The sequence below is a fragment of the Aquarana catesbeiana genome, linkage group LG04 (assembly GCF_042186555.1).
Source record: "Aquarana catesbeiana isolate 2022-GZ linkage group LG04, ASM4218655v1, whole genome shotgun sequence".
Taxonomy (NCBI): domain Eukaryota; kingdom Metazoa; phylum Chordata; class Amphibia; order Anura; family Ranidae; genus Aquarana; species Aquarana catesbeiana.
Window position 1 is genome coordinate 40,402,971 of NC_133327.1, and position 26,585 is coordinate 40,429,555.

At 44.8% G+C, this 26,585-nt stretch overlaps 1 protein-coding gene across 1 annotated transcript in view; it reads right to left on the minus strand.

Moving 5' to 3' along the window:
• Nucleotides 1-225: 225 nt before the first annotated feature.
• Nucleotides 226-26,585, minus strand: part of LOC141139192 (cytochrome P450 2K4-like) — a 58,880-nt gene continuing 32,520 nt past the window's right edge. The window contains exons 7-9 of the mRNA XM_073625111.1: nucleotides 18,238-18,422; nucleotides 17,303-17,444; nucleotides 226-643 (exon numbers count right to left, since the gene is read on the minus strand). Of these exons, the coding sequence (XP_073481212.1) occupies nucleotides 465-643; nucleotides 17,303-17,444; nucleotides 18,238-18,422 (506 nt within the window). The 3' untranslated portion in view covers nucleotides 226-464. The remainder of the gene's footprint in view (nucleotides 644-17,302; nucleotides 17,445-18,237; nucleotides 18,423-26,585) is intronic.

Below are 26,585 nucleotides of genomic sequence, written 5' to 3' on the forward strand. Positions count from 1 at the left end.
TACTATAAAACATCCCCTAAACCAGGGATATGCAATTAGCGGACCTCCAGCTGTTGCAAAATTACAAGTCCCATCATGCTCTGCCTCTGGATGTCATGCTTGTGGCTGTCAGTCTTGCTATGCCTCATGGGATTTGTAGTTCTGCAACAGCTGGAGGCCCACTAATTGCATATCCCTGCCCTAAACCATTAAGCTGGTTTCACACAAGCTTTCCGATCAGGTCCACCTGTCAGTTTTACAGGCAGGCCTGATTGGACTCTTCAGTCTACTATGGGGACTATGAAATTTTAAATAAAACACATCATCTTAATTTAGGTGTTCAAGATACAAGTAAAATTTTGCTATTACAAATCAGTAACTTAAGTGTAAAGAGTTAATTTTTTTTTTAATTTTATTTTATTTCAACAAATAATACAATTTTTAATATTTTAATAAATTACAATGTATTTCAGAGCAGACTAAATCTAAATGCGAGGAATTGCACAGATTTCATATGGTAATGGGCCATTTGTGGCCCCCAGTGCAGGGGTGAGGTCCAGCACAGCTCCGGAAGGGGCCTGGAAGGTGAAATGTTGCAGCAGTGTTGTAAAGAAGAGGAACAGCTCCATCTTAGCCAATGTTTCTCCGGCACAGCTTCTTTTTCCTAATAAAAAAAAATAAAATGATATGGTTCATTTGAAACGGCCATAAAGTAGCATCTGTTTATAAAATGGGTATTAGGGTAGATATACATGAGTTGTTATGCAACATCCAAACACAGGTTTGTCTTTGGCTCTACTCAGTGCAGATCAAGTGGGACTAAGCATCACTACCCCCAAGTATATCAATATTGACTGTTTGATTGAGCATAGTAAAAAAAAGATCTAAATCAGAACATGTTCCTGTGAAAAACTCAGAAAAATGTATGTGCTGGCCTATAATGTGGGAGCATTGCTCACAGGTTTAGCAAACCCAAAAGGCTGTACTTGACAGAGACAGTTTGGGCCACTTTCAGGTATATCCCAAGGCTCACTTTGTTGCAGGTCACCATCCACTCCCCTTCCCTCTACAGCAACCCTGATTTATTTCTTTTACCTTCCTTGCTGCAGGGCTGTAGAGTATTTTTTCTGAAATGCCAATAACGTCATCAGTGACCAGCTGAAAGCTATTATGTGTGGCCCCCAGTAGATGGGATCTGCATGGGTTCTATGTTGCTCTATGGTCATTAGAGATGAGCTTTGTGTACGAGTCGAACATTGTCTGTTCGGCCGTTCGCCAAATTTCGAACATTATGGGCCGGTTGCGCCAAATTCAAGTGGCGCGTCACGGCCCATAATTCACTGCGGCATCGCAGTGCATTGCTGGCTGATGATTGGCCAAGCATGCACTATGACCCTCATGCTTTGGCCAATCACAGCGCCGTCAGCACAGAGAGCCATAATTGGCCAAAGGAAGGGTGCCTTTGGCCAATCATGGCTCAGGGGAGTAGGTACACGCCCCACACTATATAAGGCCGCCTGCATGTCGGCCTTGTGTAGTGTGGTGCGGCATGTGAGAGAGATAGAGAGTCAGAGTGTCATTTCATTTCAGTTAGATAGAGCAGGCAGGCGATTCAGGTAGCTGCAGTCAGTATATTTAGTATATATATGCATCCCTGTATTCAGTTTAGCTAGATCTCATTTCGGAGTGTTCCTGTTATTCTTGCTGCAATTTATTTAGTCAGTTTACTGTATACTGGGCACAGTGTGCAGCTAAAGCTGACTGCAGACATTTCCTGTTCTATTCCTAATAATACAGGCAGTTGATTGAGCTAAGCTGCAGTTTATTAAGTCAGTGTACTGTATACTGGGCTCAAGCTGTCCTCATCCTCCTCATCCTCCTCATCCTCTCTCACCCAGGCTCAGGGTACTTTGTCTGCCAAAGCAGCTGCCAAAGCGGCCTCTTCCCTCGGCTCAATGGCATCAGTCACTCCTTCCTTAGCCCCACCATGTCCTGAGGAGTCCCCCGAACTGTTTGACCACAGTGTTGGGTACATGCTGCAGGAGGATGCACAGCATTTTGAGGGCTCCGATGATGGTACCCAGCTTGAGGAAGAAAGTTACGTGAGCCCAGAGAGAGGAGGTGCCCAAGAAGGACAGCAAACTGGCAGTCATGTTCCCCCAGCTGCAGCATACTGCCAGGTTTGCTCCAATGACGAGGAGGGAGGGGATGATGAGGTCACTGACTCTACATGGGTGGATGATAGGAGAGAGGAGGAGGAGGCACATCTCCAACGAGGCAGGATGCCCTCCAGGGGCCAGCTTAAGGGCAGCCAACTGACTGCATCACACCGCAGAGCTCCGCATGTGCAGGGCGCTGCTGTCTCTTTGAGACGTGTGCAGCAGATCGCATCATTGCTATTTGCAACATATGTCTGAAGCGCATCTCACGTGGCCAAAACAGCAGCGGCTTGGGCACCACATGCTTCACCAGACATATGTCGACCTGCGATGCAGTCCGTTGGCAAGCATACATAAAAGACCCACACCAAAGAACAAAGCGGACCTTTCCTTGCTCCTCATCAGCTGGGATCTCCAACCCCACTATACCTTCAGTCCTCTCAGAAACCTGCACTGAGAGGAATGAAGGTGTAGAATTAGGTGTGTCACTGCCAAGTACTTACGGGCAATCTGCTATCAGTACACCAACGTCCGATTTGTACCAGGCAAATTACCCTGCCCCAGCTGCTGCACCGCCGAAAGAAGTTCGCTCCCAGCCATCCACATGCCCATGGTTGAATGCTAGCTTGGCTAAATTGCTAGCACTTCAACTGCTGCCTTTTCAGTTGGTAGACTCTGCCCCCTTCCGTGAGTTTGTGGAATGTGCGGTTCCTCAGTAGCAGGTTCCCAAACGCCACTTTTTTTCACGGAAAGGGTGGACAGCAGTAAGGTGCATATTACAGCTGACTCATGGTCCAGCAGGCATAGACAGGGACGTTACCTATCTTTCACGGCCCACTGGGTGACTCCGCTGGCAGCTGGGAAGGATGCAGGACAGGGTGCAGTAGTGTTGGAGGTTGTTCCGCCACCATGCCTCAAATTCTACTAGTGGTGATTCTGACACACCTCTCTCCTCCACCCCCTCCTCTTCTTCTTCCTTCATGGCCTCTTCCCTTGCTGATTTGTCCTGGGAACCAGCGGTGCTCCGTAGGCGTTTAAGGGGCTACGCAAGTATGCAGGCAAAAAGATGCCATGCGGTGCTTGAGCTGGTGTGCTTGACAGGAACCATACTGGGGCAGAGATTCTGTCAGCTCTGCAGGGGCAGGCTCGGAGGTGGTTGATGCCTTGCCAGCTTAAGCCAGGAATGCTGGTTTGCGACAATGGCACCAACCTCCTCTCCGCCCTCCGACAGGGACACCTGACCCATGTGCCCTGTTTGGCTCATGTCCTTACCTTGGTGGTGCAGAGGTTCTTGGGCAGGTACCCAAGCTTACAGGATCTCCTGAGGCAGGCCAGGAAAGTCTGTGTGCATTTCCGTCGGTCATATAATGCCAGTGTTCGGCTGGCTGACCTCCAAAAGGAATTTAACCTGCCCAAGAACCACCTAATCTGTGACATGCCCACCAGGTGGAACTCAACGTTGGCCATGCTGCAGTGGCTGCACATGCAGCAGAGGGCCATCAATGAGTACCTGTGCGACTATGGCACCAGGACAGGGTCAGGGGAGCTTGTTTTTTTTCTCCACACCAGTGGGTCATGATCAGGGATGCATGCGCTGTGCTGTCACCATTTGAGGAGGCCACAAGAATGGTGAGCAGTGATGGTGCATGCATCAGTGACATTGTCCCTCTTGTCCACCTGTTGAAGCACACGCTGTGTGGAATAATAGCCAGGGCACTTGAGGCAGAACAGAGGGAGGAAGAGGAGGACTTCCTTACCTCTCAAGGCCCCCTTTATCCAGACAGTGTTCCTGCTGGCCTGCCGATCACACAGGAAGAGGACGAGGAGGAGGAAGATTGTGTCAGCATGGAGGTGGAGCCTAGCACTCAGCATCAGAAGCAGTCTTCAAGTGATCATTTACAGTCCCAAGAAACCCATGGACTTGTATGTGGCTGGGAGGAGGTGGCTGCGGATCATGTCATCCTTAGTGACCCAGAGGACTTCGGACAGAATGCCTCAGCAAACCTACGCTGCATGGCCTCCCTGATCCTGCAAAGCCTGTGGAAGGATCCTCGTATTTGTGGTATCAAGGAGAGGGAGCATTACTGGCTGGCAACCCTCCTTGATCCACGTTACAAGGGTAAGGTTAAGGACCTTATCTTGCCGTCGCAGAGGGAGCAGAGGATGAAACATCTTCGGGAGGCCTTGCAGAAAGGTTTGTGCAATGTGTTTCCAGAGCCTGGGAGGTTACAAATTCCTGGTCCTGGACAACGTGTTGCTGAGGCTTCGGTCAGTCACAGAAGGAGCGGTAGGGAAGGTGGCTGTCTGACTGATGCGTTCAGACAATTTTTTAGTCCGTAGCCCCAAGGTCTGATCGGTTCCAGCAACCATCACCAGCGTCTGATTTACATGGTACAGGAATACGTAGATCAGACTTGAACACCTTTCCCACCGAAAATCCTCAGGGTTATTGGGTCTTGAGGATGGATCACTGGCCAGAGCTTGCACAGTATGCAATTGAGCTACTGGCCTGTCCTGCATCCAGCGTTCTTTCGGAACGCACATTCATTGCTGCTGGAGGCTTTGTAACCGATCACAGGGTGCGGCTGTCCACCGAATCGGTCGATCGGCTGACCTTCATAAAAATTAATCAGTCTTGGATCACCAGCTACCAAGCACCTGATGCTGATGTAACCAAATATATATTTTTTTTATGTGAGATCCCTTGAAGACTGCCTATGCTGATGCTGAGTGACTATCCTGTTATGCTGAGTGGCTATCTTCTTCCTCGTCAATTTTCAAGCTGATAGCTTGTAAGAAAATTTTTGGTTCTGGTCACCGCCACCAGTGGCTAAGGCCCAATTTTTCTGCCCCGTTTAACAAGGGCGTGTAATTACAATTTTTGATGCAATACTTTGCAGCAGGGCTCATTCCTGCGCTCCAACTATAGTATCTGTGAGGGGTTGCAGTGTTGTGGCACCAGTGGCTAAGGCCGAATTTTTCAGCCCCTGTTTAACAGGGGCGTATAAATACAATTTTTGATGCAATACTTTGCAGCAGGGCTCATTCCTGTGCTCCAACTAGAGTTTCTGTGAGGGGTTGCAGTGTTGTGGCACCAGCACCTGTGCCTAAGGCCCAATTTTTATACCCCTGTTCAACAGGGGCATGTAATTACAATATTTCACAGCAGGGCCCGTACCTGTGCCCACCAAGAGGAACTGTGAGGGCTTACAGTGTTGAGGCAACACCAACACCTAAGGCCTAAATTTCTGCAGAGTATATAGGGCAGGCTCCTACTTTCAAACATCCAACTAACAAACGACTCCTTTCAAACAGAAGGAGACAACAGGAAGTGATAGGAAATCTAGCCCTAGGAAGGGAAATTCTCTCCTGTAAGAGTTTCTTGTTTCACTAAAAACCCCAAATTTTCCAAATCCAATTGTCATTGGGACAGAAAGTGAGGTGCACAGACAGCCCAACAAAGGTTACAGGGGTGATAACCCTTCCCTATGTTTTCCAAAAAGCTTAAAAATAGATTTTTTTTTGGCTGGAGCTACACTTTAAAAATGTACCAGTTCAAAATTACAAACAGATTCTACTTAAGAACAAACCTACAGTCCCTGTCTTGTTTGGACCTCCTGTATACTGCTGTTCAGAGTATATAGGGCCTGGGGGCCCCACGCCTTTCCTTTTTTTAACTTGGGTGCGGGGTTCTCTTTAATATCCATACAAGACCCAAAGGAGCTGGTAATTGGCTGGGGAGGGGGAGGGGTACCCATGCCTTTTTACTCAATGATTTTCATTCATATTGCCGGGACCAGACATTACATTAAAGCCGCAAGCAGTTTTAAATGACTTTTATTCCTTTAGAAATGTCATTTTGTGTAGGGACAGTTCTAAACACGGGAAACATGCGCCACTTTACAGGCATACTATAGACACCCCCCAGGCACAATATTTAAAGGAATATTTCACTTTTATTTTTTCACTTTAAGCATCATTAAAATCAATGCTCCTGAAAAAACAGCCATTTTTAAAACTTTTTGTTTGCATTAATACATGTACCCTGAGGCAGGACCCGGGTCCCCAAACCTTTTTAGGACAATAACTTGCATATTAGCCTTTAAAATTCGCACTTTTGATTTCTCACGTTCGAGTCCCATAGACTTTAACGGGGTTTGAAAGTTTGTGCAAACTATCGGTCCGTTCGCAAGTTCTGATGCAAAACGAACCAGGGGGTGTTCGGCTCATCCCTAATGGTCATGTAAGGTGCCATGCATAGTCAGAGGGGGGTGAAAATTGGATGGGATGAGTCGCTGTTCCTTTGAATAGGAACACTGATTAAATCAGATAGCGGTGGCATGATGACAATTGTTAAGAGTTTACCGTGTATCATCACAGGGTGATGGTGTGGATACATCAGTAAAAATGCACCAGCGTCCCAATAGTAATGGAAGGAGATTGGATTTTTGCAATAATGGACTTTGTAGGCATATAGGTTTGATATAAAAATACAAAGGTTTTTTATTTTAATCAAATAGAGTTAAAAACAATTTGTGTAACGCATACAAAGAAAAAAAAAGGAGAACACATCATGACAATAACATAAGATAGTCTAACCCTCAGCACTCAAATAACGCTACAGTTGTAATTATCAAATAAGTAAATGGTAGTTATAATAAATAACCAGTAACACTAGTCAAGGTAGATGGAGTGCGTAGAGTGGTTGAGTCCAAATAGGGTCGCTCGACTAATCGCTCGACATGTTGCGCGCCTAGCAGCGCTTCTTCAGGAGATAAGAATCTAATGTAGAAAATTGTATCGTATAATAAGCAGACAAGGTATAGAGTACTTCAAGACGGTAATCCTTGCTGGTGAGCTATTAGTGTAGATCGGCAGTGCAGAAAGTCCTACGTAGAAAAATATAGTAGTGATCGATAACAAGCAATGGGGGTAAAGCAGGAAGTGGTCTACCAGCACGATCAGCAGTAAAAATTTGAGCTGTAGCAATGGCCAGTGAGGCTCACTATCCAGAAGTTTGGAGAGGATTTCAGAGTGGTTGCTGTCTTGTAATAACAGCTAACAAGTGGCGAGACTGCAGTAGACATGCAACCCCCAGCAACAAGACAAGCAGTCCAGAGCTTCATAGGTTGCCACTGGAGTCCCCTTCGACTCCTCCATGACGACATCACAGAGCTGGTGGATGTTAGAGACCTTGCACTTCTCCACCTTTCATTTGAGAATGCCCCACAGATGCTCAATAGGGTTTAGGTCTGGAGACATACTTGGCCAGTCAATCACCTTTACCCTCAGCTTCTTTAGCAAGGCAGTGGTTTGGGGTTGTTATGTTGGAATACTGCCCTGCGGCCCAGTCCCCGAAGGGAGGGGATCATGCTCTGCTTCAGTATGTCACAGTACATGTTGGCATTCATGGGTCCCTCAATGAACTGTAGATCCCCAGTGCCAGCAGCACTCATGCAGCACCAGACCATGACACTCCCACCACTATGCTTGGCTGTAGGCAACACACACTTGTCTTTGTACTTCTCACCTGGTTGCCACCACACACACACTTGACACCATCTGAACCAAATAAGTTTATTATCTTGGTCTCATCAGACCACAGGACATGGTTCCATTAATCCATGTCCTTAGTCTGCTTGTCTTCAGCAAACTGTTTGCGGGCTTTCTTGTACATCATCTTTAGAAGAGGCTTCCTTCTGGCATGACAGCCATGCAGACCAACTTGATGCAGTGTGCGGCATATGGTCTGAGCACTGACAGGCTGACCCCCCACCCCTTCAACCTCTGAAGCAATGCTGGCAACACTCATAACCAGTGGTGGCTGGTGAAGTTTTAGGATGGGGAGCGCCAGACCCTGCCCTTCCGTTTTGACCACTCCCACTTCCCATAAGCCCCACCCCTTATAGAATCCACCCACTCCGTCCCCTGTATTCCACTTGCTTCCAACCATACTGTCAGGAGTATACAGCTCAGCATCACAGAACAGAATATACAGCTCAGCGACACAGATACGGTATATAGCTCAGCATTACAGATACGGTATATAGCTCACCACCACATATACGGTATATAGATCAGCACCTCAGATACGGTATATAGCTCAGTACAACAGATACTGTATATAGATCAGCACCACAGATATGGTATATAGATCAGCACCACAGATATGGTATATAGATCAGCACCACAGATATGGTATATAGCTCAGCACCACAGATATGGTATATAGCTCAGCACCACAGATATGGTATATAGCTCAGCACCACAGATATGGTATATAGCTCAGCACCGCAGATACGGTATATAAATTGTTTAGGGTGGAGAGGCAGGGAGGGGGTTATTGTTTAGGGTGGAGAGGCAGGGAGGGGGATTTGTTTAGGGTGGCGGCAGAAAGGGGGGTTATTGTTTGGAATGGAGAGGCAGGGAGGGGGTTATTGTTTAGGATAGAGAGGCAGGGAGGGGGGTTATTGTTTAGGATGGCGAGGCAGGGAGGGGAGCCATTTTAGGGTGGAGAGGCAGGGAGGGGAGCCATTTTAGGGTGGAGAGGCAGGGAGGGGAGGCCGTTTTAGGGTGGAGAGGTAGGAAGTGGGGGCCATTTTAGCATGGGGAGGCAGGGAGGGGGGGCGTTTTAGGATGGAGAGGCAGGGGGCATTTTAGGGTGGAGAGGTGGGGGGGCGATTTAGGAAGCAGGAAAGGGGGGGGGGTTTGGGAACCCCACAGCTGCTAGTCACTGCCCTGCACCACAACACTCAGCAGCCCCACCCTCCCCCCTCCATGAGGCTCTGCATCAGCTGAGAAAAGTGATCAGAGGTGGGGGAGGGGGAACCAGGCTCATGGCAGGACACACTTCACACCAGGTGGAGCAGTCACTCTGTAGCCTCCCTGCAGAGGAGTCTGAGAACTGGGGGGACGGGGAAGCATGTTGCTGGGAGGCAGAGACATGCAAAAATCCTCTGTCATTCACAGTGAGAGAGATCACCTCTGATCCCCACACTCAGTCACTCACCTTCTGCTCTGGTACACCGTGCTCGGGCTCAGCTCTGCACCCACCCGCCGCATCTGTGATCAGCTCCCCGTCTCACATTACAGGGTCCCGGGTTGCAGTAATAAAGTAGTCTCAGTGTCCGCACTTCACTCCGACTCCAGGGAAACTGGAAGTGACGCCGTAGCGCTGAAAAAGACCCGGCCAATGAAAAAAAATGCACTAGAGCCAGGGACAAAACACTGGAGAGTGGGAGTGTGTGCGGGCGGAGGACTTGCACCCTGCACATGTCCTAAACACAGGCAAATCAGCTTCCCAGCTTGCAATCAGCTGATTGCAAGCTGGGAAGCTTCCATTAGACCGTCGTGTGTCTGGCGCTTGGTCACTCTTAAACTGACTTTTTTTTCTTTTTTTTTTAATTTTTTTTTTGCCAAAAGCTTGGGGGGGGGGGGGCGAGCACCCCCTATGGACAGGCCACCACTGCTAATAAGTCTATTTCCCAAAGACAACCTCTGGATATGATCCTGAGCACGTGCACTCAACTTCTTTGTTGGTTGACAATGGCGAGGCCTGTTCTGAGTGGAACCTGTCCTGTTAAACCACTGTATGGTCTTGGCCACCGTGCTACAGCTCGGTTTCAGGGTCTTGGGAATCTTCTTATAGCCTGGGCCATCTTTATGTAGAGCAACAATTCTTTTTTTCAGATCCTCAGAGAGTTCTTTGCCACAAGGTGCCATGTTGAACTTCCAGTGACCAGTATCAGAGAGTGAGAGCGATAACACCAAATTTAACACACCTGCTCCCCATTCACACCTGAGACCTTGTAACACTAACGAGTCACATGACACCGGGGAGGGAAAATGGCTAATTGGGCCCAATTTGGACATTTTCACTAAGGGGTGTACTCACTTTTGTTACCAGCAGTTTAGACATTATTGGCTGTGTGTTGAGTTATTTTGAGGGGACAGCAAATTTATACTGTTATACAAGCTGTACACTCACTACTTTACTTTGTAGCAAAGTGTAATTTCTTCAGTGTTGTCACGTGAATAGATATAATAAAATATTTACAAAAATGTGAGGGGTGTACTCACTTTTGTGAGATACTGTATGTAATTATTAATAGCAAATTAAATAATTACTAGATATTGACACATTTTCTAAGTTAAAGAAAAGTTAAGTTAAGGCAGATATTACACTACCGGTCTTTTAGGATAATCATTAGAACGGGTGTAAAATTATGAAATTTAATTTAATGGTCCATGCAAGGATAGCCTAAATAAAGCCTGAAGGTAATGTGAACATAAAGTAGAACTATGACCTCCCTTTAAAAAAAAAAAGTGCTATAGCATTTAGTTACAAGTTTATCTGCACTTTACAGTCCCCCTGCAAAGTCCCACAAATACCTTTGGATCCTGGCACTGAAGTCCACCATATGCAGCTTCCAGTGATGGGGAGCCAATGATGCTGCACTGCTCCTGAATTCAGTGGGATAAAAACATTTTGCAGAGGAGCGTGGCTATCAGCATTGTTACTGATGATTGACAAGCTTGAAGGAGAAGGACGTTTTTTGTACATCATATAGTAACTGGATTTTTTATACTTGTTTAGACTTTGTGTAAAAGCTCCCAGCGATAACCAAGGTGAGTAAAAGATTGCGTTGAAAGGTATGAAAAAAACTGAGTGGGCAAGAGGGTGGTTAAAGAGGGTTCTGCTCTGGAAACGCATAAGCCTGGCTCCATGTGTATGGGCATCTTTAGTACTGGTTCTGATGAATAGGGATGGGTCAATTGACCCTCTGTTCAGTTCCCACCAGAACTTTTGAACATTGCGAAAGTTCAGAACCAAATAATGAACCCCATTGTAGTCTATGGGAAAAATCAAAAGTGCCCATTTTGAAGGCTTATATGCAAGTAATTGGGCATACAATGGTTATGGTTGTCCGGGTACTACCCTGGGGGACATGTATCACTAAAAAAAAAGTTTGTAAAAAATGTCATTTTTAAATGAGCACTGATTTACTAATGCTTAATGTGAAAGCATAAAAATTAGAAATAACAATAAAAATGAAAAATTCCTTTCGATATAGTGCTTGGGGGGTCCCCTTAGTCTACCTGTAAAGTGGCAAATCTGTACTGTGTATAGAAGCTGCCGCAGCAATAATTGCATTTATAAAGCCAAAAAATAATGACATTTTCTTGCATGATTTCTTTATTTTGTAAACAACGGCTTGGGAAGCCAGTCTGTATGATGAGGCCACAATGTAGTGCACTGGGAACAAGATTAGAGATTTTTTGGATAAATTCTGGTGTCTCTTCCGCAGACTTTAGATAAAAGTAACAGGTGCGGAAAAATTGGTCTTTGTGTGTCAGAGGTGCCTTCACACCGTAACCCTATAGAGGTACTCTTGAAGAAAGCAAGAATTGCCTTGCTGTCAAAAATTGAAATGATATGCACCTCTCAAACAGGTGCAGAAAAATTGGTCTTTGGGTGTCCATGGTGCCTTCACACTGTAACCCTATAGTGGTACTCTTGATGAAATCAAAAATTGGCCTTGCTGCCAAAAATTTAAATGATATGCACCAGTCAAACAGGTGCGGAAAAATTGATCTTTGGGTGTCCGTGGTGCCTTTACACCATAACCCTATAGAAGTACTCTTGATGAAGGCAAAAATTGGCCTTGCTGTCAAAAATTGCAATGATATGCACTTGTCAAACAGGTGCAGAAAAATTGGTCTTTGGGTGTTAATTGTGCCCATGAAACCTACACCAAAACATTTCTACCAGCTGAAATCAACACCCACAACGCTAGGCAGCCTAGAAGTCTTGCAGAGATTCCACATACAAAAATACTTTATCAGCAACATCAGCATCAGGGGTTTGTAGCTGCTGGTAATCCAGGACTGACGCACTCTTTTATCAGTAACCAAACATCCAATGCCATTCGTAAAGCACGCTGGATGCAGGGCAGCCCAGAAGCTCAATTGCATACTGGGCAAGTTCTGGCCATTGGTCTATTCTCATGACAGAGTAAGCCAGTGGATCATCAAATAGAAAGCTCTCCATCTCTGTTTTCACCTTTTAGATAATTGTCCACCACATGATGCAGATGCTGCTGATGGGATGTGGAAGCTGACAGCCCTGTGTGCTGAGGACTAAAAAAATGATGAAATGCATCACTTAGGTGGCCCCTTACTCTCCCGCTCCTCTCTTGTCCAACAGAAGCCTCAAAATTAAGTTTTCCACGACACTGTAACCTACCAGAGTCAAGAACTGCATTAGATAAAGTCCTCTTTAAGGTGTCCTCCAGAGATTTTGTCTATTGCTCCCTCTGTGGGGACAGAATGAGTTCTGAGACTTTCCCCTTGTAACAGTGGTCAAGGAGGGTTGCTATCCAATAGTGATCCTTTTCTTTCACGCCACGTATTCTTGGGTCCTTTTGCAGGCTTTGAAGTATAAGGCAGCCCATGCACCGCAAATTTGCAGAGGCATGAGAAGCAGACTCCTCAGGGTCACTGAGGGTTACAGTATCTGAAGCTGCCTCCTCCCAGCCACATACTACTCTCAAGGGAAAACCATCTCTTAAGGTTTCACGTTTGTCTTCCTCTGCTTCAGTGCCTCCAAAACTGCCAGATTCCTCATCCTCCTCCCTCTCCTCTTGTTTGTTCTATGGCGTAGGAAGAATGGTGCCTGCATAAAGCGGGCCTTGAGAGGTAAGTAAGTCCTCTTCACTGTTCTGCCTCGAGTGCCCTGTCCATGATAACACACAGAGTCTGCTCAAGCAGGAACAGAACAGGGATTGTGTCACTAATACATGCATTGTCACGGCTCACCATCCTTGTGGCCTCCTCAAATGGTGACAGAACAGTGCATGCATCCTTTATTAGCAATCATTGGCATTGGGGGAAAAAAGGCGAGCCAGCCTGAGCATGTCATTGTGCCATACTCACGCAGGTACTCATTGATGGCCCTCTGCTGCATGTGCAGCCACTGCAGCATTACCAAAGTCGAGTTGCACCTGGTGGGCGTGTCACAAATCTGGTGGTTTGTGGGCAGGTGGAATTCCCACTGAATTTCAGCCAGCCATGCACTGGCTGTGTATGACTGCCTGAAATGGCTACAGACTCTCCTGGCCTGCATTAACAGATCTTTCAACCCTGGGTACCTATGCTGCATCACCAAATTGAGGACATGTGCCAGGAATGGCACATGTGTCAACTTTCCCTGTCTAAGGGCGGACAGGAGGTTTGTTCCATTATTGCATACCACCATTCTTGGCGTGGCGTGAACCACCTCTGGGTCTGCCTCTGCATAGCTGCCAGAATCTCTGCTCCAGTGTGGTTCCTGTCCTCTAGACTAGTGGTCATCAACCCTGTCCTTAGGGCCCATTAACAGGCCAGGTTTTATGTATTACCTTGGGGAGATGCAGACTAGAATACTGCAATCACTGAGCAGCAAATTATATCACCTGTGATGTATTTCAGTTATCTTGCAAACCTGGCCTGTTAGTGGGCCCTGAGGACAGGGTTGATGACCACTGCTTTAGACACACCAGCTGAAGCACTGCATGGCACCTTTTAGCCTGACTCATTAAAGAGCCCCTTGAACGCTTAGGGGTACTTGTGGTTCATAGAACAATTCAGCAGAGGAGGGCATGGAGGAGGAAGAGGGGGAAGAGCTGACAAATCTCACATCATCACCACTAGCTGTATGGAGACCTGGCAGCACAATAAGTTGCAGCACTGAGCCCTGTCCTGCATCCTTCCGAGTTGCAAGCAGAGTTACCCAGTGTGCTGTGAATGAAATATATCGCTCCTGACCATGCTTGCTGGACCATGTGTCAGCAGTAATGCAGTAACGTGGACTTTGCGAGTGACTGCCTTGTCCAACGATGCCACAACATTGCCTTCCACATGATAGCAGAGAGCTGGAATGGCCTTACGTGAAAAGAAATAGTGTTTGGCAGATGTGTTGCAAGGACCTGGGACACCCTGCGCTATACCATCATCTCTGTCAGTGGAGGCTGCTGAGAGGTCGTGAGGTAAAGCGGTGGTAGAGGTGATTAAGGAGGAGAAACAGAATTGCATCCCTTTTGTGTGGCTTTCAGGTGCTCTTGCCAATGGGCTGAGTGGTGGGAGGTTAAATGCCTTGTCACGTATGTGGTACCCAAATGGCTGGTGTTTTTGCAACGCTTGATGTGCTTGAGACAAAGTTTGCAAATTTCAATAGTGAGATCGGCTGCACATGTGCTAAAAAAAGGCCCAGACAGCCGAGCTGCGGAAACTGGGCCGGGAGACAACAGCTCCACAATGTGATAGGGTGGCTGCTCTCTACTCTTATGCCTCACCCTCACTTTCCTCCTCTGCTCTATCTGGAGCCCAAGTCGCGTCCATGACCTCATCATCATAATTTCCTCCATCCTCATTATCACTGGAGACAACTTGGTAATACGCTGCAGGTGGGGGAACATGACTGCCAATTTGTGTACCAGTGTTCTCCCCTCTCTTTAGGCTCATGTTCCTACCTTCCTCATCCTCAGAACCAACATCTGAAATCAAGCAATGGCTGTGCATCGTGAAGGAGCAAGTGGCTGACACTGTGTTCAAATAAATCAGCTGACTCCTCCATGCCTGATGGTGGGGCTATGGCAGGAGGAGCTGTGGACAAGGAGGAAGAATTAGTCACTCTGGTAGCTGCAGTGGACTGCACACTAGTCTCTGCTTGGGTGACAGAGGATGAGGAGGATGAGGAGGGTTTAATAAGCCAGTCCACCACCTCCTCTGCATACTATGGCTGGATAGCATGGGCTACACCACAAAAACGAAAACACCAGGAAACGATGCCCTGCCTAAGGACTGACCACGTCCACCTTTGCATGTAGACACATACGCTGCTGCCCCCTCACAGTGCCATGGGAACATCTGCCTCTCCATGTTGGCCTCCAAACATGATGGGGGGGGTGCTTATTAACAAAATGTAAAAAGATGAAGAAATGTGTACGTGGATGCCCTTTAATCAATGGAAAGTGGTGTTTGGTGCACTTTATAACCTGAGTACTCACTACACAGACACACTTCACTAACACACTACAATATACTGCAGTAAAAATGCACTGACGCAGAGCAATATACGGCTTTAAACATGCAGCAATGCACATAAATATACTGAGTTAAACGTGCAGTAATGCACAGAAATGTATTGTGTTAAACAGGCACTAACGCACTAAAATATACTACATAAAATGTGCAGTAATGCACTGAAATATACTGTGTTAAACATGCAGTAATGCACAGAAATATACTGTGTTAAACATGCAGTAATGCACAGAAATATACTGCATTAAACGTGCAGTAACACACTGAGATATACTATGTTAAACAGCACGTAATGCACTGAAATATACTGTGTTAAACGTGCAGCAATGCACAGAAATATACTGCATTAAACATGCAGAAGGCACTGAAATATACTGCGTTAAATGTCCAGTAATGCCCAGAAATATATTGCATTAAACGTGCAGTAAGACATTATTATTATTGTTCAAGATTTATATAGCACCAACAGTTTATGCAGCGCTTTACAATGTAGAGGGGGGACAGCACAATTACAGTACAATACAGAAGGGACAGGAGGACCCTGCTCGTAGAGCTTACATTCTAAAGGGAGGGGGTGGTGGTACAAAAGGTAATAGATGTGGGGAATAATTTGATGGGGTTGTTAGGTGGGTGTGGGATAGGCTTCCCTGAATAAGTGAGTTTTCAGGGATCTCCTTAAAGTTGGACAGGTTAGGGGCTGATCGGATATAACGGGGCAAAAGAGGATGGGAGAAGCTCTGGAGAAGTCCTGAAGATGAGCATGAGAGGAGGTAACAAGGGAGCTAGAGAGCAGGAGGTGCTGGGAGGAGCTAAGGGGACGAGTTGGGTGATATCTGCAGATGAGGTTGGTGATGTAGCTGGGGGCGATGTTTTGGATGGCCTTGTATGTTGTGGTTAGCATTTTGAATTTTATACGGTGGGGTAGGGTAGGGGAAGCCAGTGAAGGGACTGGCAGAGAGGAGAAGCAGTCACAGATCAGTTAGTGAGGAGTATTAGTCTAGCAGCAGCATTCATAATAGACTGAAGGGGGGATAGCCTGCGTAAGGGTAGGCCATTAAAGAGAGAGTTGCAGTAGTCAAGGCGGGAAATAATCAAGGAGTGAATAAGTTGCTTTGTGGTGTCATTAGTCAGGAAGGGTCGAATTCTGGAGATGTTGCGGAGGTGAGGGTGGCAGGATTTAGCCAGTGATGTGGGGGCTGAAGGAGAGATCAGAGTCAAGGATTACACCCAACACCCTGGCATGTGTGGAGGGACCAATGGTTGTGCTGTTGATCTTAATGGTATAGTCATGGGGGGGGACCGGGAAGGAGGAAATATTACAAGCTCAGTTTTAGAAAGATTGAGTTTAAGAAAGTGGTGTGACATCCATACCGAGATGTCATTTAGTAAGTTTGAGATCCATGAGGAGATCGAGGGTGTGAGTTGAGGAGTGGAGAGATAGATCTGGGTGTCATCGGCATAGAGGTGGTATTGGAAGCCATGGGAGGTTATCAACTGGTCCAAGGAAGAGGTATAGAGTGAGAATAGGAGGGGCCCAAGGACAGGGAGGCAACTGGAAGATGGAGTAGGGTAATTATAAATCTAACTTTTTTGTTTACAGGTACATTCTGGACCTACTATCATCTAGAGATTTATACATGGGGAGAAGACCTGAACGGTACACACAGACCTTGCATTTTACTGCAACATGCACTTTGAAAGCCACCAAACACCACCTTAATTTCACCTTCCACACTGACTCCAATGCATTTCACCAAAAGATGCCCAAATTTCCAAATTTTTTAAAATTAAAAATCCAAATTTCTCTCATCCCTGGTCAGAATGGGCAACAGGATCTCTGTAACTCAGAGCTTAGCTTCTTTCTAGTACAACATACCCTCCACATATCCTATTTTAGATGGTGGACTGCCATGGACAAGTGGTTCTGCAGAACATCAGAATATACATGTGTCAATCAGATACTGTAATATAGAAGACTGGATATAGGTTTTGTGCCCTTGAAGTTTACCAGAGCTCCTTAAAACAATTTTGGAATTATTTAAAAACAATGAAATTATTAATGCAAAAAATGTGTTGGGTATTACCAATAGAGAATGGAATTAACGCATCAACCTTCTTGAAATTGCCTTTAGAATCAAGAAAATGCTCTGGGTAGAACTCATATGGTTTTTCAAAGTAGGACTTTTCCCTCAGAACAGAGGAGAGCACTGGGATGACTGTGGTTCCCTGCAGGAAAAATAGTTACCAACCAGTTAGCATGCAACAAATACACAATGAAATACAGTATGTTGGCATGTTTATATAGAAATTACACATCCAGATAGAAATTAACATTTAACCACTGCAAGAGTTAATTGCTCATTTTGTCTTGTGGTCGGGGACTAATCAGCTATGCTTACCTTATTCCTGGCTCCTGCAGGCTACCTCCATGCTTTACTACAGCTTCCACAAAGCTCCCCAAAATCTGTTTCCCTTCCAATTCAGTGTCTGCCTCCATAGCAAGAGCTTGCTATGGGGGCGGACGTTCAGGCCCAGTCCGGTTTATAGACACGCATAGCGCATCTGGGCTCTGCCCCCTTTTTCTCCCTCACTGGATATGATTAACAGCAGTGAGAGCCAGTTTCTAATCTCAGTGCCAACGACGATCCACTCCAGTCTTTTGTCAGCAACTCCCTGTCTGTATGCAATATCAGTTCAGCAGCAACTACTCCTCATTGCTCTAGACTGGCTTCCTAATGACAGTGACAATAGTGGACCATGCCTGCTCAATGTCAGCATGGCCATTTGTAGTCTCCATCAGGGGTCATGTGCTGGTGACAATGCAGGAGCAGCATTGGGAGACAGTTATTACTCAATAACTGAAAGTGCCTAATCAATGACCTTCATAGGCAGGAGTATCACCAGGAAATGAAAGCTAATGAAAGCTGAAGATTCCAAAAGATTAAAAACAGCTTTTGATATGACATTACCATATTATACTTATATGGGATTTGCTTATACTTTAACTTCAGTCACTTACCTTTGGAATAAAATATCCTCTAAATGTGACATCTTTTGACGCTGCATGTGGAAGACTTGCCGGTGCGATATCGCCATAGCGCAGGATCTCATGAATGACAGCATCAGTGTACGGCATTTGTTTCCTATGCTCTAATCTAGGCTGAGTTGTGTCAATTACTTTTTCAATTTCCTCTTGTACTTTCTCTGTTGGCAAGCAGATACCAGAATGAATGAAGAATGGGTACAATTCCACCAAGTAGGATGCTCCCCTACCACCATAAACCCCACACCTAACTCACCAAAAGGTGATTATACTTACCTAACTCCCAATCCAGCCTACACCAACCTGATGTCTTAGCTTCAATGGGGGAGTCACACCAGTGCTGACATTATTCAGGCCCAACTGATGCCTGAAAAACATTTCCTTAAGAGTCCCCATAAGGACAAAGGCAGCAATAAGAAGTTTACCGGGTTCTATCCATCGTATCCTACTATACTAAATGACAAAAGATACATTAAGTGGAGCTCCACTCAAAAGGGGTAGCTCCACTTGTCTGCCTCCTCCCCTCTTCCACTGCCACATTTGGCACCTTTTGGAGGGGAGCAGGCTGGGCTGGCCCTACCATGGATCTCACTTGGTCCATTGGACCCAGGGGGCACTTTGAGAGGGACAGCAAATTTAAGCCCAAGATTTTTTTCCAGCAGTTTTGTGTGTCATCCAGGGGCAGAATGGGCAGAGGTGGGATGACAACTGCTGCCCGGGGCGGTCCGCTGCCCTGTAAAAAGGCCGCTTTGCTGCCCTCGACACGCATACTTATAGTTGCCCGGGCACAAGGGTGCTCGCACACAGTCTAACACCGGCTGTTAAACACCCGAGCACACAATGAGCTCAAGTGTGTGTGTGCTGCCGGCAGCGTGGTACCCACAGGAGACAGGGAACAATAAAAGATCCCTTCCCCAAAGGCTCCACCTGCAGCTGACATTTGGGCACAGCTTGCAAGGCTTGCATTTCTATTGGGTGGAACTGAAGGAGGGGATGCGGCTGGCCTCGAGCCCGGCCCGCCTTCTTCTGCTCTGGTGCATGCATGAGGGTAGGCACTGAAGACTGTGGGTGCACTGGGAGAGAGTAACAGAGACGTAATATAAGTTAATTTTGTGTGACATGACAAAAAGGGTGTCCATCATTTTTTCTAGCAGACATGTGCAGGATGAAAAAATTCGTTTAGTTTAGTTTCGTTTCGATTCGTTATTTAACTAAATTCGTTTAGTTAAATTCGTTGCATTCATTACATTCGTTTTCGGAATTTGTTTCGTTTCGTATTCGAATTCGAAAAAATTCGACCGCATTCGAAAAAATTCGACCGTATTCGAAAAAAACTATCAAATTCGAAAAAATTCTAACACATTCGAAAAAAGCTGTCAAATTCGAAAAAATTCTACCACATTCGAAAAAACTGTCAAATTTGAAAAAATTCTACCACATTCGAAAAAACTGTCAAATTTGAAAAAATTCTACCACATTCGAAAAAACTGTCAAATTCGAAAAAATTCTAACACATTTGAAAAAACTATCAAATTCGAAAAAATTCTACCACATTCGAAAAAAAACTCAAATTCGAAAAATTTCTACCAAATTCGAAAAAAACTATAAAATTCGAAAAAATTCTAACACATTCGAAAAAACTATCAAATTCGAAAAAATTCTACCACATTCGAAAAAACTGTCAAATTCGAAAAAATTCTACCACATTCGAAAAAAACTGTCAAATTCGAAAAAATTCTACCACATTCGAAAAAAACTGTCAAATTCGAAAAAATTCTACCACATTCAAAAAAAACTATCAAATTCAAAAAAAATTTTACTACATTCGAAAAAATATCAAATTCGAAAAAATTCTACCACATTCAAAAAAAACTGTCAAATTTGAACAATTTCTACCACATTCGAAAAAAACTATAAAATTTGAAAAAATTCTACCGCATTTGAAAAAAACAATAACTGAATTTGAAAAAGTAAACTATATATATATATATTCTATTGCTTTATTATTTTATATTCTATCTTATTGTTTTTTTTTAGAAAAACGTTTTCTATTTTTTTCGAATTCGAGTATGTTTTCGAATTCGATTCGAATATGTTTTCGAATATGTTTTCGAATATGTTTTCGAATTCGATTCGAATATGTTTTCGAATTCGATTCGAATATGTTTTCGAATATGTTTTCGAATTCGATTCGAATATGTTTTCGAATTCGATTCGAATATGTTTTCGAATTCGTTCGTTTTTTTTTCGGATTCGTTTAAATTCTTTACTTTTGTAATTCGGAAATTCGGATGCATCCGAATTTCCGAATAATGAAAAATTCGTCCGAATTTCGATTCGGAACGAAACTAAATGCACATGCCTATTTTCTAGTAGTGGCTGCTGATCTGCTGGATGGCCAAATGTTGCATAACCTGTCATGCTTAAAAATCACTATACAGCCCTAGCTTGCCATTATACTACCCTAGCCCACCCATATACTACCCTAGCCTGCCCCTATACTACCCTAGCCTGCCCCTATACTACACTAGCCTGCCCCTATACTACCCTAGTCTACCCCTATACTGCTCTAGCCTGTCTATAAACTACCCTAGCCTGCCCCATATACTGCCCTAGCCTGTCCATATACTTCTCTAGCCTGTCCGTATGCTACCCTAGCCTGTCCATATGCTACCCTAGCCTGTCTATATACTATTCTAGCCAGTCTATATACTACCCTAGCCTATCCATATACTACCCTAGCCTGCCCCTATACTGCCCTAGCCTGTCCATTTACAACTCTAGCCTATCTATATACTACCCTAGTCTTCACCTATACTACCCTAGTCTGCCCCTATACTACCCTAGCCTACCCCTGTACTGCCCTAGCCCGTCCCTTGAAATTGAACATAATGTTATGTCATATCATTTTGCATATAGACAAGGTGCTGTTGCATGTAAATCTGACTTCCTGATAAATTTAATTTTAGTTTTAACCACTTGACCACTGGGCACTTAAACCCCCTTCCTAACCAGACCAATTTTCAGCTTTCAGTGCTCTCACATTTTGAATGGCAATTACTCAGTCAGGCAACATGCTACCCATATGAATTTTATGTCCTTTTTTCACACAAATAGAGCCTTCTTTTGGTGGTATTTGATCACCACTGGGTTTTTTTTTATTTTTTGCTCTATAAATGAAAAAAGAATGAAAATTTTGTAAAAAAAAAAAAAAAGCATTTTTCTTTGTTTCAGTTATAAAATTTAGCAAATTAGTAATTTTTCTTCACAAATGTTGGCCAAAATTTATACTGCCACATATCTGTGGTAAAAATAACCCAAATCAGTGTATATTATTTGGTCTGTGTGAAAGTTATAGAGTCTACAAGCTATGGTGCCAATCACTGAAAATTGATCTCACCTGATCACACCTGATGTACTGACGGTCTATCTCATTTCTTGAGACACTAACAAGCCAGGAAAGTACAAATACCCCCCAAATGACCCCTTTTTGGAAAGTAGACAATCCAAGATATTTAGTAAGAGGCATTGTCAGTTTTTTGAAGTTGTCATTTTTTTCCACAATTCTTTGCAAAATGAAGATTTTTTTCTTTTTTTATTTTTAATTCCACAGAATTGTCATATTAACAGGTTATTTATCTTACACAGCATATGCATACCACAAATTACACCCCAAAACACATTCTACTACTCCTCCTGAGTATGGCAATTCCACATGTGTGAGACTTTTACACAGCCTGGCCACATACAGAGGCCCGACATGCAGGGAGCACCTTCAGGCGTTCTAGGGACATAAATTACACATTTAATTTTTTGGCTACCTCTTACACTTTTGAAGGCCCTGGAGCACCAGGACAATGGAAACGTCCACAACATGACCCCATTTTGGAAAGTAAACACCCCAACGTATATTCTATAAGGCATGATGAGTCTTTTGAACATGTCTTTTTTTTCCACAAGTTTTTGGAAAACGTGAAAAGAAAATGAAAACATAGAAAGTTGTTCATTTATAAGATATTTCTAACACATAGCATGTACATAGCAAAAATGACACCCCAAGATATATTCTGCTACTCCTCCTAAGTATGGTGATACCACATGTGGTAGACTTTTCCACAGCCTGGCCACATAGAGAGGCCCAACATGCAGGGAGCACCATCAGGGACATACATTTTAAATCTAATTTGACTACCTATTACACTTTTGTGAGACACTGATGGGCACTGTAGTGGCAAGGATGTGACAAGGATGAGCACTGCTGTGGCATGGATGAGCACAGATGATGCATGGATGAACATGAATGAGCCATGGATGGGCATGGATGAGCACGGATAGAGCATGGATGAGCCAGGGATAGATGGAGCATGGATGAGCCCCGATGGAGCATGGATGAGCACCGATGGAGCATGGATGAGCATAGATGGAGCACCGATTGAGCACGGATGAGCATGGATGGAGCACAGATGAGCCAGGGATGGATGGAGCATGGATGAGCCAGGGATGGATGGAGCATGGATGAGCACAGATGGAGCACGGATTGAGCATGGATTAGCACAGATGGAGCACGAATGAGCCAGGGATGGATGGAGCACAGATGACCCAGGGATGGTTGGAGAATGGATGAGCCAGGTTTCAATGGAGCATGGATGAGCCAGGAATGGATGGAGCATGGATGAGCCCGGGATGGATGGAGCATGGATGAGCACAGATGGAGCGTGGATTGAGCATGGATGAATACGGATGGAGCACGGATTGAGCATGGATGAGCATGGATTGAGCATGGATGAGCACGGATGAAGCATGGATTGAGCATGGATGAGCAAGGATGGAGAATGGATTGAGCATGGATGAGCACGGATGGAGCACGGTTGAGCCAGGGATGGTTGGAGCACAGATGAGCCAGGGATGGTTGGAGAATGGATGAGCCAGAGATGGATGGAGCATGGATGAGCCAGGGATGGATGGAGCATGGGTGAGCCGGGATGGATGGAGCATGGATGAGCACAGATGGATGGAGCGTGGATTGAGCATGGATGAGGACGGATGGAGAACGGATTGAGCATGGATGGAGCACGAATGAGCCAGGGATGGATGAAGCACAGATGAACCAGGGATGGATGGAGCACAGATGAGCCAGGGATGGATGGAGCACAGATGAGCCAGGGATGGATGGAGCATGGATGAGCATGGACAAGCTAGGGATGGATGGAGCATGGATAAGCATGGATGGAGCATGGATGAGCCAGGTATGGATGAGCACGGATGGAGCACAGACTGAGCATGGATGAGCACGGATGGAGCATGGATGAGTCAGGGATGGATGGAGCACAGATGTGCCAGGGATGGATGGAGCATGGATGAGCCAGGGATGGATGGAGCATGGGTGAGCACGGATGAGTCAGGGATGGATGGAGCACAGATGAGCCAGGGATGGATGGAGCACAGATGAGCCAGGGATGGATGGATCACAGATGAGCCAGCGATGGATGGATCACAGATGAGCCAGGGATGGATGGATCACAGATGAGCCAGGGATGGATGGAGCACAGATGAGCAAGAGATGGATGGAGCATGGATGATCCAGGGATATATGGAGCATGGGTGAGCACGGATGGAGCATGGATTGAGCACGGATGATTCAGGGATGGATGGAGCACAGATGAACCAGGGATGGATGAAGAATAGATGGGCACATATGAGGCATGGATGGGCACATATGAGGCATGTATGAGCACATATGGAGCATGGATGAGCCAGGGATGGATGAATGGATGTAGCATGGATGGGCACAGATCAGCACTGTGGGTACTCCAGGGACAGCCCACAGTGCTGCTGCACCCGACTCCCTCCTCTCCTCGCACACTGTACCGATCAGTGCGAGGAGAAGGGAGGAGCTGCACCGGACAAGCTCCGGTTTGTTGACAAGTGATCGCTCTGTCAGTGGACGGAGGGCCACTGTCATTGGTCCTTTACCCCGTTCCGTGACTTGCCGGGTCTGGTGGTTAATTATCATGAAATAAAATAATAGATGTGTAGGCCTTTTGGTGGGCATTATTTTTTTTGGGGGGGGGCAGCATTTAATTCTTGGACCCAGGCAGCACAATGTCTTGGGCCAGCCCTGGGAGTGGGTACCTGGTTTTGATAAGTACCCACTTCCTGCAAGGCTTCACTGCCGGTTTCCCTTAGTCAAGATGGTGGTGGCAGCACCTGATAGCCGAATGAAAAATCTGCTCGGGTAAGGACACCGCTGGATTCTTCAACAGGTAAGTGCCCTAATATTAAAAGTCAACAGCTACAGTATTTGTAGCTGCTGACTTTTATTTTTTTCTGAAGGAGCCTGGAGTTCCTCTTTAACTAACTGTAGTTAGGTACAAATGTGCAGGCTGATTTTCCAAAGGAACTGAGAATTTTCACAAAATAAATGGTGTGGATATTCACTTCAACTATTCAACCATGTCAAAAGCAAATTCACGTTTACTCATTTCATTTACACATGATTGGGTATTTTGTCAATTTGCTTTTCACATGATTGGATAACTTAAGTTAATATTTAAACAATTTACTGATTCTCATTCAACTCCTTTAGTTAAAACAGAAGTTTGGGAATGCCAATTTTTCCAACTTGGACCAATGTAAGCATATATATGCCATACCTCTGGGATCTCCATGGAAGTTGTAATACCCTCTGATTAGGGAACACCGCCACTCCATCTTATCTCTTCTTATCTGAGAACACTTTGCATTTATTGAGAAAATACAAAGTGTTCTTTGAATGGCACCAGTACTAATGCAAGCTCCTGTGTTCACAATGCAGCAGGGCAACTGTTCAGCACGAGACCCAGAAGCTGGGGAGATCACCGGAGAAGCAAAATCAATTTGCCATAGTTTCTGGTCACTACCAGCAAGGGGAGTTTGTAGATCCTTGCAAATCTCTTCTGTTGGGATCTTATGTGCGGAAAATGCATGTACTGTAAATGTATTGATTCTAGGAGAGAAGTAATCTTACCCAATGCAAGGAAATTGTGATTATGCATTTAGTTAATTGTGATACTATGGGAATTATGTACTTACATGTGGCAGTAATGTATTTTATGTGCGTAAAACCAATCATATGTTTTGAAAAAGAATAAATGACTAGAAAATTCAAAAATTAATGTGAAGTTTGTAGCATCAGTGAGAATGCATCCTCACCCTAGAAGAGAGGTCATAGACAAAAAAAAATCTTACAGGTAGAGACAAGATGGTTTTATACCCTTAAAACCACAATAAAACCTGGGCTTAATGATATGGTTAGCTATGTCCCATTTTTAGACTAATCGAATGTGAGGTTTAACTGGGCCTATTGGGTTCATGCTGTTACTTTATACTGCTGTAATGTAAATGTTTTGTATTATGATACATTATTTTAGTATTATTATTATTATAATATTATTATTATTATTGATCTCTTTGTGAATGAGATATACTAGTAGATATAACATTGTGATTGGTGTAATCCGATGTCATCTTGGGGATACCATTGTGTGGAAGCCCCCCCCTTTCACCATTCCTTCTCTCCTCACCTCCCTTCCCTTTTTTTTTGGAGTGGGGAGGCTTTATTTCTATGGTAATCGAGGTTGTGCCTCTTTTTCTTGTGTGTGGGGGTAGTAGTGAATGTTCCCTTGTGACTCGTGTCCCTGCCTTCCTGATGATGGTATTTCGGCACTTCCTTTTCCATCCTCCTGCTTGATGTCCATTTATTCTGGACATCTCTTCTTTTACCCCCTCCTGTTTTCATTTCAGCACATGTACTAGAGGGAGGTTTCAGTGTCTTCTACTTTGGTGCGCACCAATTGGGCATAACTACATGTGACAAATGCGTAAGTTCAACGTCACTTCAGGTAACTTTTTTGGGAAGGCTATTGGGAGGTACAGAATTGTACCCTATTGGTTGGTGGAAGGTGGGCAGCTCCCTGGGAGACCCAGGGGTATATTAGGCAGGGAGTGCCTGCATTTAAGATATGGCTGGTCATTCTTTGATTTTGGGGGTCTCTTCCTCTTCTCTCCTCTATACACAGTGTATATATATATATATATATATATATATATATATATATATATATATATATATATATATATATATATATATATATATATATATACATATATATACATATAATATAATATATATGCATTTATAGGCATATAACAAGCGCCGGCGTATAACACGCATCCCAAGTTTAGGGGGGAAGTTGAAGGAAAAAAACTTTTAGGAGGGAAGTTTAAGGAAAAAACTTACATTTTAAATGCCCATCAATGCAGCCTTATCAGTGTCCATCTGCAGC